The sequence below is a fragment of the Elgaria multicarinata genome, chromosome 7 (genome assembly GCF_023053635.1).
Source record: "Elgaria multicarinata webbii isolate HBS135686 ecotype San Diego chromosome 7, rElgMul1.1.pri, whole genome shotgun sequence".
Taxonomy (NCBI): Eukaryota; Metazoa; Chordata; class Lepidosauria; order Squamata; family Anguidae; genus Elgaria; species Elgaria multicarinata.
The window spans coordinates 16,525,195-16,542,400 of record NC_086177.1 but is presented as its reverse complement, the minus strand read 5'-3'; the positions used below and the strand labels follow the sequence as shown (position 1 = coordinate 16,542,400).

Here is a 17,206-nt window from a genome sequence, read left to right as displayed (position 1 = left end):
GAGGTATGGTGTTTATCCTTGACCTTTCACAGAGGTGCAGCAGGAAAGGCAGGTTCTTGCCAATCTGAAGTTTTCCAGTGTATTATTCTTCCAATGAGAATGGTGTGTTTTAAGCTGGCTTTGGTGGAGCCCCTTTTATATGATGTGATTGATACAGAAGGAGTAGACATTCGCTCTCCATACCCACACACACAATTGCCACAATACTATACCATAATCCTTTATTTAATTTTATGTATCTCATTATTATTATTATTATTATTATTATTATTATTTATATAGCACCATTAATGTACATGGTGCTGTACAGAGTAAAACAATAAATAGCAAGACCCTGCCGCATAGGCTTACATTCTAATAAAATCATAATAAAGCAATAAGGAGGGGAAGAGAATGCACCAAACAGGCAGTATAAAAGTCAGAACAATTCAAGTTTTAAAAGCTTTAGGAAAAAGAAAAGTTTTTAGCTGAGCTTTAAAAGCTGCGATTGAACTTGTAGTTCTCAGGACTGAAGAACTCGGATTATAAATTCTAGTGTCACTTGTCACTGGGAAATGATTCTGGCTGTGGTTCCTGTATGTAACTTCTTACGACTTAAACTGCTCTGTTTAAAATTCAAGTTATTGAAGGGATTTTGTCAAACATGTGAAGTACTATTGACACCTAATAACACTTGTAGTGATATTCAGAGAAGTGAACAATAAAGAATTTTGTGGCACCTTAAATTCTAACAAATTTATTATGGCATAGACTTTATGGACTGGAAGGAAATGTTGTGCTGAGCTGCAGGTATAATATATTCACGTAGGAACAGGGTTCAGTTAGTGTGGAATGAAATGCTAAGAAAATATTAGATTTTTGCTCTCTATACTGTTTTTTCACAAGAAATGGAAAGAACAGGTTCTGGTCTATGCATTAAACAGCATTTTGTAGGTACACGTTGACCCCTAGCACCTAGGTATTGTTCAGTTTTGTCAGTCATTCCAATAGGGGTAGAATTAACCCCAAAAGCCATGAGAATAAATACGTATTTTCACTAGATTTAGAGGGGTGAAACTGAAAGACCATATGACAATTCAAACCTAATCATGTTTGAGCAGTATCTGGAACATGGAATTGTGGAAGAATTTCGTAAGTGTTATTTATTTATTTTTCTACTCATGACCTCAACTATTGTTGGAGGGTTAATTAATTTTGCACATTTTTAGGTTGTGTCTGAATAGACATAGTATTACATACAAATTTGTACATGAACATATTACACACACAAGCTCAAAGACGGATGTAACGTTAATTGGGACATATCTATTCCTTAAAACTTGGATCCATCTTTCAGCAGAACTACCAGGGAGTGCAGGGGTGTGTATAAAATAATGTTGCAAAATAAGTTTGGGAGGAAAGAAATTTGCCTGGCTTTTCTTCCTCCCAGTTGTTAGAAGGCAGGATCTTAAGCCAGAAATAATAAAGGTAATGCAGGCATTTGGGCTTTGAACAGGATTCAAATAAGATTTAACAATGCAAGTTAGAGGCATCACAGAGATCAGGGGGAAAGGCATACAGGAAAGCTTCTGGGAAAGGGTTTTCCAGACCTAGGAGGTTTCTAAAGATCTAAGGGATGAATCGAGGTGAGGGAAAGTTGTATGGAAAAACAAGGTGGAGCTAAAATGCAAGAATTGCAGTGAACTGGGAACCTTAGTCTGCCTAGTAGAATATGAGCATGAGAACTCTGGCATTGAAACTTCCAATGCCACTGACCTACCAGTGAGGCAAAGACCTTTTAGCAAAATGATATTGTGTGTCTCAGCTGTGCCAACCCTAGTTTTGAAACTTGGGTCCTGACTGACTGCACCTGCAGTACGGCATATACAGTATTTGGCTTCCTAGTAGTGCGATGCAAAATGTATGTCTCATCCCATCTAATATTTAGCATGCTACAACTATATTTAGTTCCTTGTTGAATCTGAATCATGCACGATTGGGAAACCATATAGGCGTCAAATAGGAGAAAGAACTTGTGAGCACTAGCTGCATGAATAATGAGCATGGTCGCATATATGTTACTTCCTGTTACTTTCTTATAGAAATGGAGCCACATGTGCTTCAGACTTTTGGCCTACGTGCATTATGGAAAGCCCTTTGGAATGGGCAGCTCCTGTGTTCAGAGGGAAGTGAACAGCATACATTTTGAAGTGTATAAATTCTACTTTCATTCCATTTTTGATATTTGAAATACATGCAGACCACTTTTCCCTAAGTTCAAAGTGGTCGGCATCAAACAACAACAATAAAACCGCTTCACCCAATAGCAGCTCCAAGAAACACTACAAATCAAATCCATATTGAATATTTTCCATAAGTGCCTTTGACAAAAGATTCTATCTGGCATATTGCAATTCAAAGGTGGTGGTGTTTTTACTGCTATCATCCTGACAGTGTTACTTTTGTCTCTTGGTTACAAGAAGGCAGGTAAAATTACCACCAACCATTAGTCTTTATTGAGCATTTTAAATTTTTCGAAGTACAGTACAAAGAATGGTTTACAATCTAATACAAGCTCCCAGGGGTGTAAATTGGGTACTTATAGTTCTTACTTCCATGTGGTAGTAAAATTGCCCATATTAGTAGTATACTGACATCAATACATGGGAATTGAGTATCTCATACAGACACACTCAGCCGACCAGTTGACTACCAATATTGCTTCTGTCTCCTTTTGTGGGACTTCTTCTTACCAACAACTCTGCTTGTCCCAGGATCTTTTCTTTTAAATAATAATAAAAACCTTCAGAACTTTTGGAAACTTTAGAACATAAACGATGGTCTCCAACCTTTGGGGGTTAGTCGGCACATTTGGAATTTTGAGAGAGTATCATGGGTGCTCTCACAAAACAGCTGCCATTTGTGGGGATGCTTGCTCATTTAAAAAATGGTTGCCATGGCGAGCACAGCTGGTCATAAAACAGTCATTTCCATGAAGGCAAACTGGTGAGACTAAATGAAAGGTAACTTGCCCAAGGCGAAGTACAAGGCACAGGTGAGCTGCAAAATACAAAACCACTCTTTTCAGCCAAAATAAAGATATTCATGGAGGCCAGCACTTTGCCTAGTAACATGCCAGCCTCCCAGTTAAAAAAAAGTCTTACAAATAAAATAAAATCAGTGGAGTAGAGTAAATGTGGTGGCTGCCAAGAAAGATGTTCACAAACACGTTGGTTCCCATGGGTACCGTGGAGACTCCAGTCATAAAACATTCAATAACATTTAATTAGCTGAGCCAAGAGGACTCATTTCAGTGAACTAGAACACACAGTGAACTAGAACACACACAGCCAATACTTATGGAAGTTTCAAAAATGCAGCATGCATTTACCTCAAGGTTTGTTTCAGGAGCTTTGTTCGTTTGAATTCAAATAGAAAAATCACTGTTTTTTGTTTGGTTTTGGTTTTGGTTTTTTTAGCAAATTCATAAGTGTTGTGCTTTAATTTGATAACTGCTTTGCCTCCGACCATAGCCTTCTCTTGGCTAATTATTCAAAAGTGGTATTGTCTTTGAATATAGATATAGAGATTTTAATGAAAGCTTATTCTTGAGGGTAGCAGGAGCATGGAGGATGTCGTTCCCTGCCCCACAGTGGCCTGGTTCAGACAACACGCTAAACCATGCTGCTTAACCACAAAATGGTTAACGGAACGCATTGACCTTAATGCATTCCATTAACCACTTTGTGGTTAAGCAGCATGGTTTAGGTGTTGTCTGAACCAGGCCAGTGACTAGCTCTGCTGCTATTCCATGCACCTTTGTCACTAGCTATTTGGCCATGGAAATAAAATACTAACTGCTGTCAAAAGTTAATATGAGGCTGTGATGTGAGATGCTACTCTTATTCTGGTCCGTGCTGAAATAATTTGGAGCAGTTGGGTGGATTTTTCAGACTTGCCAAGCATCCAATTGTTTACAAGGATTACACAGAAATGTTATACCCACTTTTTTGGGGGGGTACCTCTTGGCTGCAGTGGTGGTAGTACCACGTGTTGGCCATCTGCTGTTGAACACAAATCTTGAGCTAGCCTGCCTGTCACATGGAAAGAAGTGACCATATTAGGAAATGGCTTTCCTCATTTAGCAGACTCCTTTAAGAACATGTTGAGTAAAATCTACATGTGCTGCTGTTGAAAGAAGGAAACCCCCTTTTTTTTAACCTGGAAAAAATGTAGAGCCTCCCATTCATTTTTTCCTAGTACACTACTAGTGTTTTATGGCCTCACTGGTTCATAAGAGACTAGCAGTGGGGGATGACGACGACACACACTTATGCCAGCAGTATGACTTAAGAGAGGTAGCCAGCAAGAACAGCTATACACTGATTTTGGGGTTGGATCATGTATTAAACAAAAAAAGATGATAAATGTAAGTTGTCATTAGTTTCTTCCTACGGCTAACAAGCTGGAAGTCACAGAAAAGGGGAAGGGAATTCTCTCGACTAGTCAGGCAAATAAAGGTTAATAACTGGGTAGTGGCTCCTTCTCACATGACTATAAAAGCGTTGGCTTCTGGACAGTGTTTGCTGCCTAACAGCCTGTCACCGTGTTTGGAATAAGGTGTGACCTGTTTATTCATAGAATTAGCCAATCAAAATAGTACTCTGTGAACTTCATTCAAGACAAGCAGGCTCTTAGGATGTGTGTAAATATACCCTGTACCACAGAGGCTTAACTGGAGCTTGCATAGGAGACTCATAGACTGGATTTCTTCAAACTCAAAGGAAGATTGACAAACTTTCCTTGGGCCTTGGATTAACAGTTTTAAAGTTTTAGGTATGTCAGGTGATCAGGACCTTGGACAGAGTGAAAGGTACTATAATCTTACTTTCCGGATTTTGTTGTTTATATAACTTTCTGTTCTTTGTATAGGAATATCAGCTGAATTGTAGTCTTGACCCTTTCATTGATAAATTGTTTCCACTGTTTCACATCTGTGGAAATGAGGCTAAAGTTTCTTGCATGATAATAGCAGTTGAAAGATCTGTGTTTTTGAGACAGATGAAACTGGAAATTAGAATCACAGAAGATAAAAGTGACATTACATTCTGTGACTTCTAAAAAGTCACTGTACATTCTTGCCCTCCACTGAATCTGCCAACATAAGAGACTTCAAATGTCAGAGACACAAATAACTCTAGTGTAGTCTGTTATTGACAGACACATAACTTATTACTACTAGAAAGGGCACAATGTTCCTATGAGAGATGCCTATGTGGAATGCTTTCTCCAAGTTAGTCTTTAAGTTTCTATCAGGCTGTAAAGCAACATTTTAAGGGGTTGATCTAAAACAGTATTCCCCAACCTGGTGCCCTCCATGTGTGCTGGACTACAATTTGCATCAAATCCAGGTGGCATGGCTAGTACTGGGAGTTGGTAGTCCAACACATTGGAGGGCACCAGGTTGAGGAAGGCTAATTAAAAATATATTAGAAACAAATCTCTTTCCTCTGAATAGCAATACTGATTCAGAAGATATAGGGTTATGATTTAACATTTGTTTAGAACCATTAGCCATCTTTAGCCTGATCTCATTTTCCCATTCCCTCCCTTTCCCACACATATACTAAATTACAGAAAATCTGTACTCTTGAGCTGAGAGTAATAAATATATTTCAGTGCCTATCCTATTTGATTAGTGAAATCAAAACTGAAATAATGGAACTAAAAAGTGGTGAAGCAAAACTGATGATATGAAGACTAAACTCGTAGAAATAGTCCATTACAATAGCAAGACAACCATTTGCCCATAAAACTGGGGGGGGGGAACCCCAAAGTATTGTTTTAATTACAAGGTATCCACATTTTCAAAAAGAGAACATAGTATTTTAGATGTTTAAAAAGTATTATGATGCAAACAGGTTAGATTGGAAACTGAGTGTGATTAGAGACTACTTATATGTGGAGAAGCACAGAGCAAGTATATTCTGATGCTACACTTGATTACTAAGGCATCTCTTCTTGTAATCCTAAAGTCTTTGGGAAAACTTGTTCTGAGTAGGAACAAAGAATAGGTAATAGTCTGACACAACAAATCATAATATGCTCTTGATACCTTTGACCGTGAGGTCTTAACTTGACTACTATGCGTGGTGGATATTTGACAAGGCGTTTGTGGAAGACTACCACTTATGTTTGTGAGTAATATTGCAGAGGGTGGCAATTTGTGACCTGTTTTACTCCCTCAGGGTCTTTTTCTGTGGAGTCCTATAGATTTCCAGTCCCCCTCTTCCTAACTGTTTACATGAGGCTATTAGGGGAGATTGTGCAGAGGTTTAGAGTTAAGTGTCAGTATGCTGATGGCATCCGGTTCTACCTCCTCATTTCCATCATGCCCCAGTGTCATGATGCAGTGTGTCTGTCTACACTGGCTCAAGCTACATGGGATGTGTAAACCTGGGTCTGCCTGTAATGACACATAAAGCAGGTGCATAGATGAGGGGACCTGAATTCCCCCACTCCTATTGCGTAGCTCTGTGTAGCTCCACTCCACAGGCAACTTCCTTTGAGCTGGGCTTGTTTGGAGCTTAGCTTGGAGGGGGCAGGGCAGGAAGGGGTTTGGATGACAGATTGCAGAGAAGCAAGCTGTGGGAAGCGGGAAGACTCAACACCCCCTTACCTGTCCTTCTCTTTATCTCTTAAAATTGGATCTCGACTGGGGCAGAGCCAGGTTTAAACAAATAGGTCTACTTCTTTCATGCGTAGTTGATTACTCTACATTTAGTTTGAGCTTCATTGCTTGGCACCATGGGTTCTCCATACAGGTGACCAAGTTGAACCCTGGCAAGTATGAGATTGAATGAATTATGGACATGGGGTTTGTGACTTGAATTGTAATGGTAGGAATACCTGTAATAAGTGGTTTCAACCTCTGCAGCTGTGCCTTCAAGTCTAGGCTATGGCACTGGCTAAATCATGTGTGTGCTTTCGTAGGCTCCATTAGTGCTGTTTTCCTGTTGCTTTTCAGGCACCGTTTAAGGTGCTGGGTTTGACCCAGGAAGTTCTTAGTAGTCTAGGCCCATAATTCAGAGGCTGGTCTCATCCTTTAACTTCAACTGAGGTTACCCTCTTGATTGTAGTGTTCATGTGCCAAATTCCCAGATAGCTGGTGAATGGCACACAGTAGCACTAGAATGAAGAAGTGTCCAGAAGACAGAACTGGACTCCTTGTTGCTACAGACCAGTAGCAGGCCTCCTGCTCCAGGTTCCAAATGTCTACTCTCAGGGCCTCAAAGGCATTTTTTTAAATGGCTAAAGTGCTGGAGAGTATAATTATTCAGACAAGTGAGCACAATCCAGCATTACTTTTCTGCAGGCAGCAGCATGGCCCTGCATACAGGAATGAAGAATACAGAAGAAACCCACAAGAGTAAGAGTTCTTCTTTACATTAAACACTGAAAGTTCTTGGGAGTCTTTGGTGAAGGGGTAGAGGGAAGGAAAATGTACTTTCACTGATAATATTGTGGCTGAATTCATCATTACAAGCTGATTTGGCCTTATGAAGTCTATGGAATGGGAGGTATCTTTACCATTTACAGCATTCATATTTCTATTGTACTAGAGTATAATAAGCTTATTGTTCCTAGAAGTGTTTGGTTGCTGCCAATGTTATTACATACTGGTGTCCAAACATTCAACAGCACCAGCCAGTTTAAAGCCATTTAGCTTTTTTCTTATTTTAGTAATTCAGCTACTCTTAAGCTGCAGTCCTGCACATGCTTACTTGAAAGAACTTCCACTGGGCTGAGCAGGATTAACTGCTTAGTAAGCAGGAAAGCAAAAAGAGAAAAAGGGAAAAAAGTGAACAGATATTTAAATATAAAATCACAACTAAATTTTCTATTCAGATTGCAACACATCTGATTTCTTCTTATAAACTATTCTGGCAGTAGAGCCATAACTATTTAAATAGCCATATGAATTGCTATTTTCCCAGTTTAAAAGTAGAATCGATCATTTACTATCAAAAGTTTGTTACTGGACACTTTGCCAGAACCACTTCAAACATTTTGTTTATTAACTGGCTCTGGCTGTAATTCTAAGCACATTTCTGGAAGTAAGCCCCATTGAACACGACAGGACTCACTTCTGAGTAAACATGCATAGGTTTGGACTGTGAGACAGAATCCTGTGTGTGTTTATCTTGGAGTAAGTCCCACGTACTTTCTGGACTTGGTCTTAAAAGGTGCCCCCAAAATACTGAAAGTAAATAAAGCAACCTAGGATCACCAGAGTACGAAGGCTAGCAAATCGTAATCGGACCGCCCAAAGAGGCTTCAGCGGTTGTCTGCTCCAGTCTCCTGCAATGAGCCTCGACTTGTATAACGTTATATTGAGAGCAACTACCATAGCTTTTCCAGCAAGTCCAAATATACCAGCAAGTGCTGGAACTATTACTGAATTCAACAACTTTTGTATACCCAATAGCTCCCTTGTCAACTTTCTAATAAAGAAGATTAAATTACTTGCTATAGGGATAACTCTAACCAGAGCTTGAGTTATGTAGAACAAAGCAGGGGGGCTTTTAATGAAACCCACAAATTCCAGACAACTGACTTCCTCCAATTTTAACTAAATCATGCCCTCCCAGTAACTTTCTAAGAATGGTAGCTCAGAGGGTTGCTAGTAAGGGGGCTGGGCCTGCTCTGCCCTCCTGTAATTTGAGCACTAACTCCAGCCATCTCTTAAGAAGTCAATCCGTTTGCTATCCTCCTCTAAGAGGGGCTGAAAGCACTGCCTATGAGGACCATAGTTTTAAGGATTATTCTTGGCAATAGCACTTATAGAAACTATTTTATGCTAACCTACAAATTTTCAGTGTACAGTATAAGGATGGTTGACTCTTTAGCCCCTACTGGATGCAGCCTGCAGTGCAATTTTGCTTGGTCCCTGCAGGCATTCCAGTTTTTCATCAAGGTATGTGGTGTGTGATTTACCACTGTTCCACATAGGGAAAGAAAGCTATTGCACATTGTGAGAGGGAGAGAGAGTTCACATTTATTTGGATTTTGTATGTAATGCCTGAATCCGTGTGCTGTACAATGATCTCCCTGATGAGGCCCACCTGGCACCAACATTGCTATCTTTTCGGCGCCAGGTCAAGACTTTTCTCTTCTCCCAGGAATCTAGCAATATGTGATGAGCTTCACCGATCTGGATCTGTTTTTAGGTTCATAGCTTAAAGTTGTTTATAGTTGTTTCTAGATGTATGTTTTTGTGTATGTTGCATGTTTTTGTGATTTTAAATTTTGTATATTAATTTTAATTGTTCTTCTTCGTGGTCTCTATGCATCACACATATGGGCTCTGCGCCTGCGCGGAGACCGGAACCGGAACCTCTACTAGCTTAGTGCAACGTTTTAGGCGGGAACCCCTCCCCCACGCTACTGCGCATGTATCTGGGGTTCCCGCCCTTACCTCAGTTTTTCATCGTCCGCCATTGTGGTAAGACTGACAGAAACCGACCTCCTAGCGTTTTCCTTCAACTCCTTGGATTTAGACTTCTAAATCACCGTGTACATAGTTTTTTATTCTTCTTCTAACTTCTAGTTATTATCTAAAAAAAACCAAAAAACTAAACAACTTTTTGTCTGTTATGGAGAGCCACGCAAAGGGCTCCCAGTATCCTGTCAACGGCTGTCGCACTGGATAGTACAGACTATTGAATTAGCATACTCAATGTCAAATTTAAAATTACTACAGCCAGTGACAGCACACTCGACCAGGGCTGTGGCAACTTCTGTTGCTTTTCATAGAGGAGTTCCTCTAAGAGACGTATGCAAGGCAGCAACGTGGTCCGCCCCATCCACGTTTGTTAAGCATTATAACCTGGACACTCGTGCTCGCCAGGACTGTTCCTTTGGAAGAACAGTTCTCTCCGAGGTTCTGAGATGACACACCAACCCACCTCCAGGTATGTCAGCTTGCTACTCGCCCATATGTGTGATGCATAGAGACCACAAAGAAGAAATGCAGGTTGCTTACCTGTAACTGTAGTTCTTCGAGTGGTCATCTATGCATTCACACAACCCACCCACCAACCCCTCTTGGTGGTACATGTGGATGTATATTATATTTCTACTACACAGTATATTTTATTGGATGTTATATATATTTCATGTTTATGGGACCACAATGTCGGACGCCTGTAAACTGAGGTAAGGGCGGGAACCCCAGATACATGCGCAGTAGCGTGGGGGAGGGGTTCCCGCCTAAAACGTTTCACTAAGCTAGTAGAGGTTCCGGTTCCGGTCTCCATGCTGGCGCAGAGCCCATATGTGTGAATGCATAGATGACCACTCAAAGAACTACAGTTACAGGTAAGCAACCTGCATTTTTACTCTTACGTAAACTACCCAAAGAGCTTCAGCTACAGGGGTGGTATAGAGGAGATGATGATGATGATGATGATACAACTGCAAAAGCCCTTAGTTTTAGGTGGCACCAACTTTATTATAGAATCTAACACCCATGGTGGAGATGGGTTAAGTGGCACGCTGGGCTGAGGGAAAGGGCTGTGGCTCAGTGGTGTGGTAAAGCATGTGCACTGCATGTAAAAGTTCCCATGTTCAATCCCTAGCGTCTCTAGATGGGGCTGAGAAAGACTGCTGTCTGAAATCCTGGAAAGCCACTGTCAGTCATTATAGACCGTACTGGGCTAAATGGACCAAGGGTCTGATTGGTATAAGACAATGTCCTATGTTCCTAACACATGCCTCTGACCCCTACACTAAAGTGCCCCCCCCCAAAATACAGAATTTGGCCATCGTTAAACTTGTACAGTAAAGCAGCAATTTAAATGTATAAGTAATGGGTTGGACCCAGACTTAGTCATACTAAGTCATGGCTAACTTAAGTTCCATTGATTTCAGTGGGTACTGTAAGTATGACTATGACTGGATCTAACCCATTACAGTTTACATTAAGCTGGTGCTTCAAAATATGTTTCCTTGATATTTTTCTGACATTGCACAATAATGCCAGAAAAAGAGCAAGCTTTATAAATGTGTATCTTGTTCTTAATTTTAAGCTCTGTGAGATTTTTATGTAGCCTCGTGCCTAGGCTTATACTACAAAAAGCAATGTGTAAATTGTGACTGATAATAGAATGTTATGGCCTTTGGACATTATTAAATGGTTGGTCTTCCAGTAACTTCAAATGCCAGGAAGTATTAGTGACACTAGTCATATGTACAAATGACAGAATACACGGTGAAAATGGAATGCTTAGCCTGATTACGTGGCTGTAGTATTTGATGAATATGCCATATGGCATCTCAATTTTCCAGCATGGAAATGTATGCGTGAATGGAATGCTCAAATGGAAAAGGCAAGGCACCTTGGACAGTAGTTAGCCATTGTTGTTTTCACTGGGTCATCTATACGCCTGTGGACATGGTAGCTCCCCTGCCTGTGCCTTTCTATCTTGTCGCAGAAGGCTGGCTGGAAACTGGTACTGTTAGGAAACACAAAGTGCTTCTAGACTCTATCAAGGTTTCGCCATACTATTTATTGTTTGAATTACTCTGTTTTAAGAGAAGGGGCAATATTTGGAAGTTCCTGCTTTAGGGTGAATAGTTGTTCTCCGGTATCATCTGCTCCATTTTCAGTTCTGTTCAGTACCTGGCAAAGTTCTTAATTTTTCCATAAACTGGCGGTGTTGGAGAGCTCATGGTGGGAGTAGAGAATAACTTAAGAGGAACACCCTCACAGAGTGCTTCCAAGCAGAGAGGTCCTAGTGCTAACAAACAGAAGACATTGTGCAGCTGTTTTGTCTTTTCTTACATAATAGATTTTCCACAGTAAGAAAAAAGATGGAAGGATTGGTGGGAAAACACATAAGAATTACAAGTGGATGACAACAGCTGGATCCCCAATTAAATTCTATACATAAGGCAGGGTGATTGCACATTAGAAGCCTCGTCTGGAGCACTCATTGCCAAAACACAAGGGAATATTGGGACCTGTAAATTGAGGCCCTCTATGTAGTTGTCTAATAAGGATCACAATTTAAATTGTGAAAAACCAAACTTTTGCAGAAATGGCAAGAAAAGCACAAACGGAGCATGGCTAACAAAAAAAAAGTGCTACTTTGTTTCTTAGTTTATTTTAGACTAACAAGCAGACCCGGCTTTGGAATTGCCTTTGGATTCATACAGAGAAGCCTTCAAGCAAACTTGCAGATCAGTCAGAGTTGGGCACATTTTGCCCATCCCCACCTGACTAGTACCCGTAGGCATGGCCCCTGCCATGGTCCACCCCTATCACCCCCTGACGGAGGGGTCTCTCCACTCCTTCCCCCTTAGATGGAGCTGCCCCACAGCAGAGGGGATGGGGCAACCTATAACTCAGCCTACTAATCTTCCCTAGATTCTAAATGTACTTGTTCTTTTTTTTCATGCTTTAACATATTTGGGGCTTGGATTTTTTAAAAAAAAAAATGACAAAAAATATGAATGCAGTGTTGAATCATGAGGCAGAAACGATTGGTTGAAATTAATCAAATGGTATTGAAGCAATAAATCTTTAAATTTTTTGATTCCCCACCTTTTTGGTTCAAGATGTGGTCAAACTATTCACTATGCCTAAAACCTTCGACAGAGGTAGAACAAATCCTAAAAATTCCATCGCAATCGCATGTACATTTTTGAGTACATTGAGGATATATACAACAGACATTTCCTTCTATATATAAAGAGGAGGACGAGAACAAGTTGCTGTCCAGTTCGGAACTGATAATGCATAGGAATGTAACTGCATGATTGATCTGGAACAATGACCATAGCTTGCATTCTGGGTCATGGAGGATTAATCCAGCAAGTAGGTCTCAGTCTGACTCTGCAATCGATGACTGAAAGTGTGATTAGAATTGAGTTATGGCCTATCATCACCTAATTTCACTAATTTCCATGCACAGATATCTAGTCCATTAAAAAAAAAAACCAGGGTTTCAGCTCCTTCAAACTATATTCATGTTCAAAGTTGGTGTTGAAGTCTTAAAGTGCTCCAGTGTGTTTTCAAAGGGATAATGGCAGAAGCAGAGAGGGAGAAGTACAGACATTACCACCCCTCACACTTTATAGCCTTCAATCTACCTCTTTCGTGTAGGAAGGTTGACACGCAAGGCTTCTAAAAAGAAAGGGTGTTGGAGTCTTCAGTATAGTATAGTGATTTAGAAACTACCGACCTCTGGACTGGGTTCAGATGTCACGATAACCAATGGTGGGTTAAATAGTCAACGGTGGTTTATTGTGTCAAGACTTTTTCACACCACGGTTGGTTATTCAGCTGAAATAACCAATGCAAATAACCAGTGCTGTGCAGAATTGAGTATTTGAATAACCGTTGGTTATCGTGTCATGTGTCGGGCACTGAAGTGGTGGCTGTCACTGTAGTCCAGCCAGCAGAACTCGCAATGCTTGATGGGATACCAGGAGGACTGAGGTGGGGAGAGAGGGCAGGGGGATGTGTCAATCAAACACACCATTGACTAATAGTCAACTCGACGCTGGCCTTAATCCACACCACGGTGATCATAATTATGTTGTGTGAGGAATACCCCCTCGGTCGTCAACCGTGGCGTTGACTATTACCTGCCATTGACTATTGTGTTGTCCGAACACATCCTAAACACAAGAATAATTTATCTAGGGATTCAGGGAATGCCAAAATGACTTCTTTGGAAATTCTTTTTCGTAGAGAAGTACAGAGGTGCTGGCAGACCATTCAAACTCCATCAAAGCTCTGTTCCTTTGATTATGTGGCACATGCAAGGGAAATGAACAAACACTTGTTCACTTCAGTGCTCAGTGTCCAGCTACAATCAAATAGGTTAAAAAGAAAACACAGTACAGTACTCTTCTCAAAAATTGTTCTTTCTTGGGATTCTTATAAGCTAATGCTTTTAAAATATTTGACTAGTAACTGATCAATTGATCAAACTGTTATTGGTGCACTAGAGACTGCATTTTCAGCCCCAAAGACTTCTCAGTTAACATTTCTTTACTACACCAACCTGCTGTATGGAAAATTATTGTACAAACCATTTTATTCCGAGGCAAAAAAGGCTCCTATCCATTTATTTGATTGTTTTTAATTTGCAATTACTATAATTGGCATGGGAATGAGATGTTCGTATAATAATTTCTCTTGGAATGAGTCTGTCATTTATTCCTAACTAGGTTTTTGGTGATACTGCCTGTACCTCAGTGCTGACGGCTGTTGCAGGCTCCATTAAAACACATGTTGCTCAATTCTGCTGACCTCAGAATGGAAGCAAATCTGACCAGTATCTTATCCAGAAGATATTGGGCTGTGTCTTTTATTATGCAGGCGGGGACAGGGGGAGGAGGCTCAGTTCTCCTTCCCTTTCAGTTTTCTGCAATAAATTTTCTTCACTACTTGGTACTTAATCAAAAAGAGAGAAGCAGTGTCTGAAATGCCAGCTGCTTCTAGTGCCACCATTTCGCTTATCCATAGTGCTTCACAAATCCCATGCAAGGAACTGATTATTTTAGATTTTGGTTCAGGTGTTTGAGCATCATTTGATAGATTCATACAGCCACATTTTGCTACTTTTTCTTGGCTCATAGCAAATGGAACATAGTGAGGAAAGGTGGGGGTGGAGTTTTACTACCCTCTCCTGTGTACTCCATTTAGTATAAAAAGTAAACTCTACCACACCCTCATTTTATAACCAAATGGGTCAGCGCATGCTTAATAAATACATGCATGTCTAATCTGACCCTTGTACAATGTCTGAGTCAGGGAGGTGTGTTAATATCTGACATGAATTGGTAATCAAAAGTATTCCAAATGTTAAATTCATCTTCTTACTTAATTGTACAAAAAACAAAATACCAGAGTCAGAGCATCTCACATGTCCCACTGACAGCATATGTGCTCCCTTAGAATACAGTGTAAAGTGAGTTCCTTTCTGTTCCTTTCCCTTTGAATCAGTGTCAGGTATATCTTTGTGTTCTCATACTTCATGGTTGTCAGTTAATGAATTAAATAGCTCTCTTCAGGGGCCTTCACAAGTCCAATTTTAATTTTCTTTTCTAGTGAGCTATATATGTTTGCATGTGTTCTTTTTCCAGTTGCTTGGTCAGTTTTCTGGTATGTCTTTGTGGTCTTCACTTCTGGTTAAAAATGTTAATATGCACTCATTCAAGTACAGTTGCAAAGGAAGATGAGTGAAAAGGACAAGGTTTGCTATGTAGCAGTAGAAGAAGCTATCTTTGATGGAAAGAGCTAGTGGGTTCTCAGATATTGTGGTCACCAGTTGTGCTACTCAATACATTTGTATCCATTTGAATGTTTCTTATCTCTCAACTGGGACAACCAGTGCTATCTCCAGTATTCAAATTAATAAGCCTGTGTGCGCCAGTTGCTGGGGAACATGGGTGGGAGGGTGCTGTTGCACCATGTCCTGCTTTGTTGTTCCCTGGCCGATGGCTGGTTGGCCACTGTGTGAACAGAGTGCTGGACTAGATGGACCCTTGGTCTGATCCAGCATCAGGGCACTTCTTGTTGTGAATGAGCCAAGACTGAAGAACATAAGAAGTGCCATGCTGGGTCAGACCAAGGGTCCATCTAGCATACACTTTTCCATGAACTGTTTTTGCAAGGAATCAATGATATTTTCCAGTATGTCATTTTAGAAAGATGACATACTGGAAATCCCTCCTTAAAACTTACATTTTTTCCTGAACCTTTGGTTCAACATTCTAGTCCTGATAATACCAGCCTTTCCCCATATACCATCTATACACTAGCCCCTATTCCAGCTTTTCCCAACCTGGTGGCCTCTAAATATGTTGAACAACAACTCTTATACTGGCTGGAAACTATGGGAGTTGTCATCCAACATATCAGGAGGGCACCAAGTTGGGGAAGGCTGCCATATACTATTGAGACTGTAATCCCTTGGGGCAGGAACTTGTCCTCTTTTACTTTGTACATTGATGTTGTTATGAAGCTTCATACACTGGAGCTGGGGTTGGTGATGATGATAAAAACAACACCAAGAGGGTTTGGAAATTTGGGTAGTTCTTTGGGATGACAGATATTCAGTACCTTAGTTGTTTTTTTAATGAGATTTAGTAAGCTGTTTAGAAATTAGAAAGCTAATTTCTAATGTCTAAGAAAGTAGATTTTTAGGGCTCAGGCCAGGTAATAGGTATTTGCTCTAATAGCAGAGATGATTTGCATCTCAAACTTTCTCAGTATAAAACTGTTTAAACGTGCTTTAAAATCCACATGCATTCCCTGGATTTAGTAGTAACACATGAGCTCCCTCGGTCCAGGACTTTGCCGTGCAACCTTATTCTTTTCAATGACTCTTGCCCTCACATTCTGCATCTGTATACTTGAATAGGTATAGATAGCGTGCAAGGCTCGGCTTTTTCCTAGCTCCAACTCTTACAAGAAGTCACACACCCCAGCTAAGGTGGGATTTGCCAGTGAATTTGTGGTATGTCAATGGGATGTTTGAATAAGGCAAGCAGAAATAGGCATTGAGTATGGTCTTTTATGTTCATCCCTAAGAGAACCAGTACATATAAGGGTGGTTTTCTTTCTTTGTTAACATGGTGCCTTCAGAAAAGCTCCTTCAGATCCAGCACCAAAGAAGCACTTCATCTGGCTGAATGTCTTGTGTTCAGCTTGAGCTTTAAAACTTCCTATCTCTCCTCTCTCATCTCACACTGTTGCCCCGCTCGTGCTCTTCGCTCCTCTGATGCCATGTTTCTCGCCTGCCCAAGGGTCTCTACTTCCCTTGCTCGGCTTCGTCCATTTTCTTCTGCTGCCCCTTATGCCTGGAACGCTCTTCCAGAACATTTGAGAACTACAAGTTCAATGGCAGCTTTTAAAGCTCAGCTAAAAACTTTTCTTTTTCCTAAAGCTTTTAAAACTTGATTTTGTTCTGACTTTATACTGTTAGTTTTACCCTACCCAGTGCCTGTTTACCCTACCCTGTGCCTGTTTGCATTCTCTTCCCCTCCTTATTGTTTTATTATGATTTTATTAGAATGTAAGCCTATGCTGCAGGGTCTTACTATTTACTGTTTTACTCTGTACAGCACCATGTACATTGATGGTGCTATATAAATAATAATAATACATCCACCAGCCTATAAGAGAGAACAACAAAATATGAAATAGCAT

At 40.4% G+C, this 17,206-nt stretch overlaps 1 protein-coding gene across 3 annotated transcripts in view; it reads left to right on the top strand.

Annotated features, from left to right (window-relative positions):
• RETREG1 (reticulophagy regulator 1) overlaps positions 1–17,206 on the top strand; it is a 57,635-nt gene that overhangs the window by 26,055 nt on the left and 14,374 nt on the right. The window contains exons 1-2 of one of the 3 annotated variants that reach the window (XM_063130248.1): positions 4,359–4,852; positions 7,355–7,408. The exons of 1 other annotated variant lie outside the window; for it this stretch is intronic. In XM_063130248.1, the coding sequence (XP_062986318.1) occupies positions 4,818–4,852; positions 7,355–7,408 (89 nt within the window). In that variant the 5' untranslated portion in view covers positions 4,359–4,817. Of the gene's footprint in view, positions 1–4,358; positions 4,853–7,354; positions 7,409–17,206 lie in introns of those variants that run through there. One more of the 3 variants, XM_063130249.1, reaches the window with a different exon arrangement.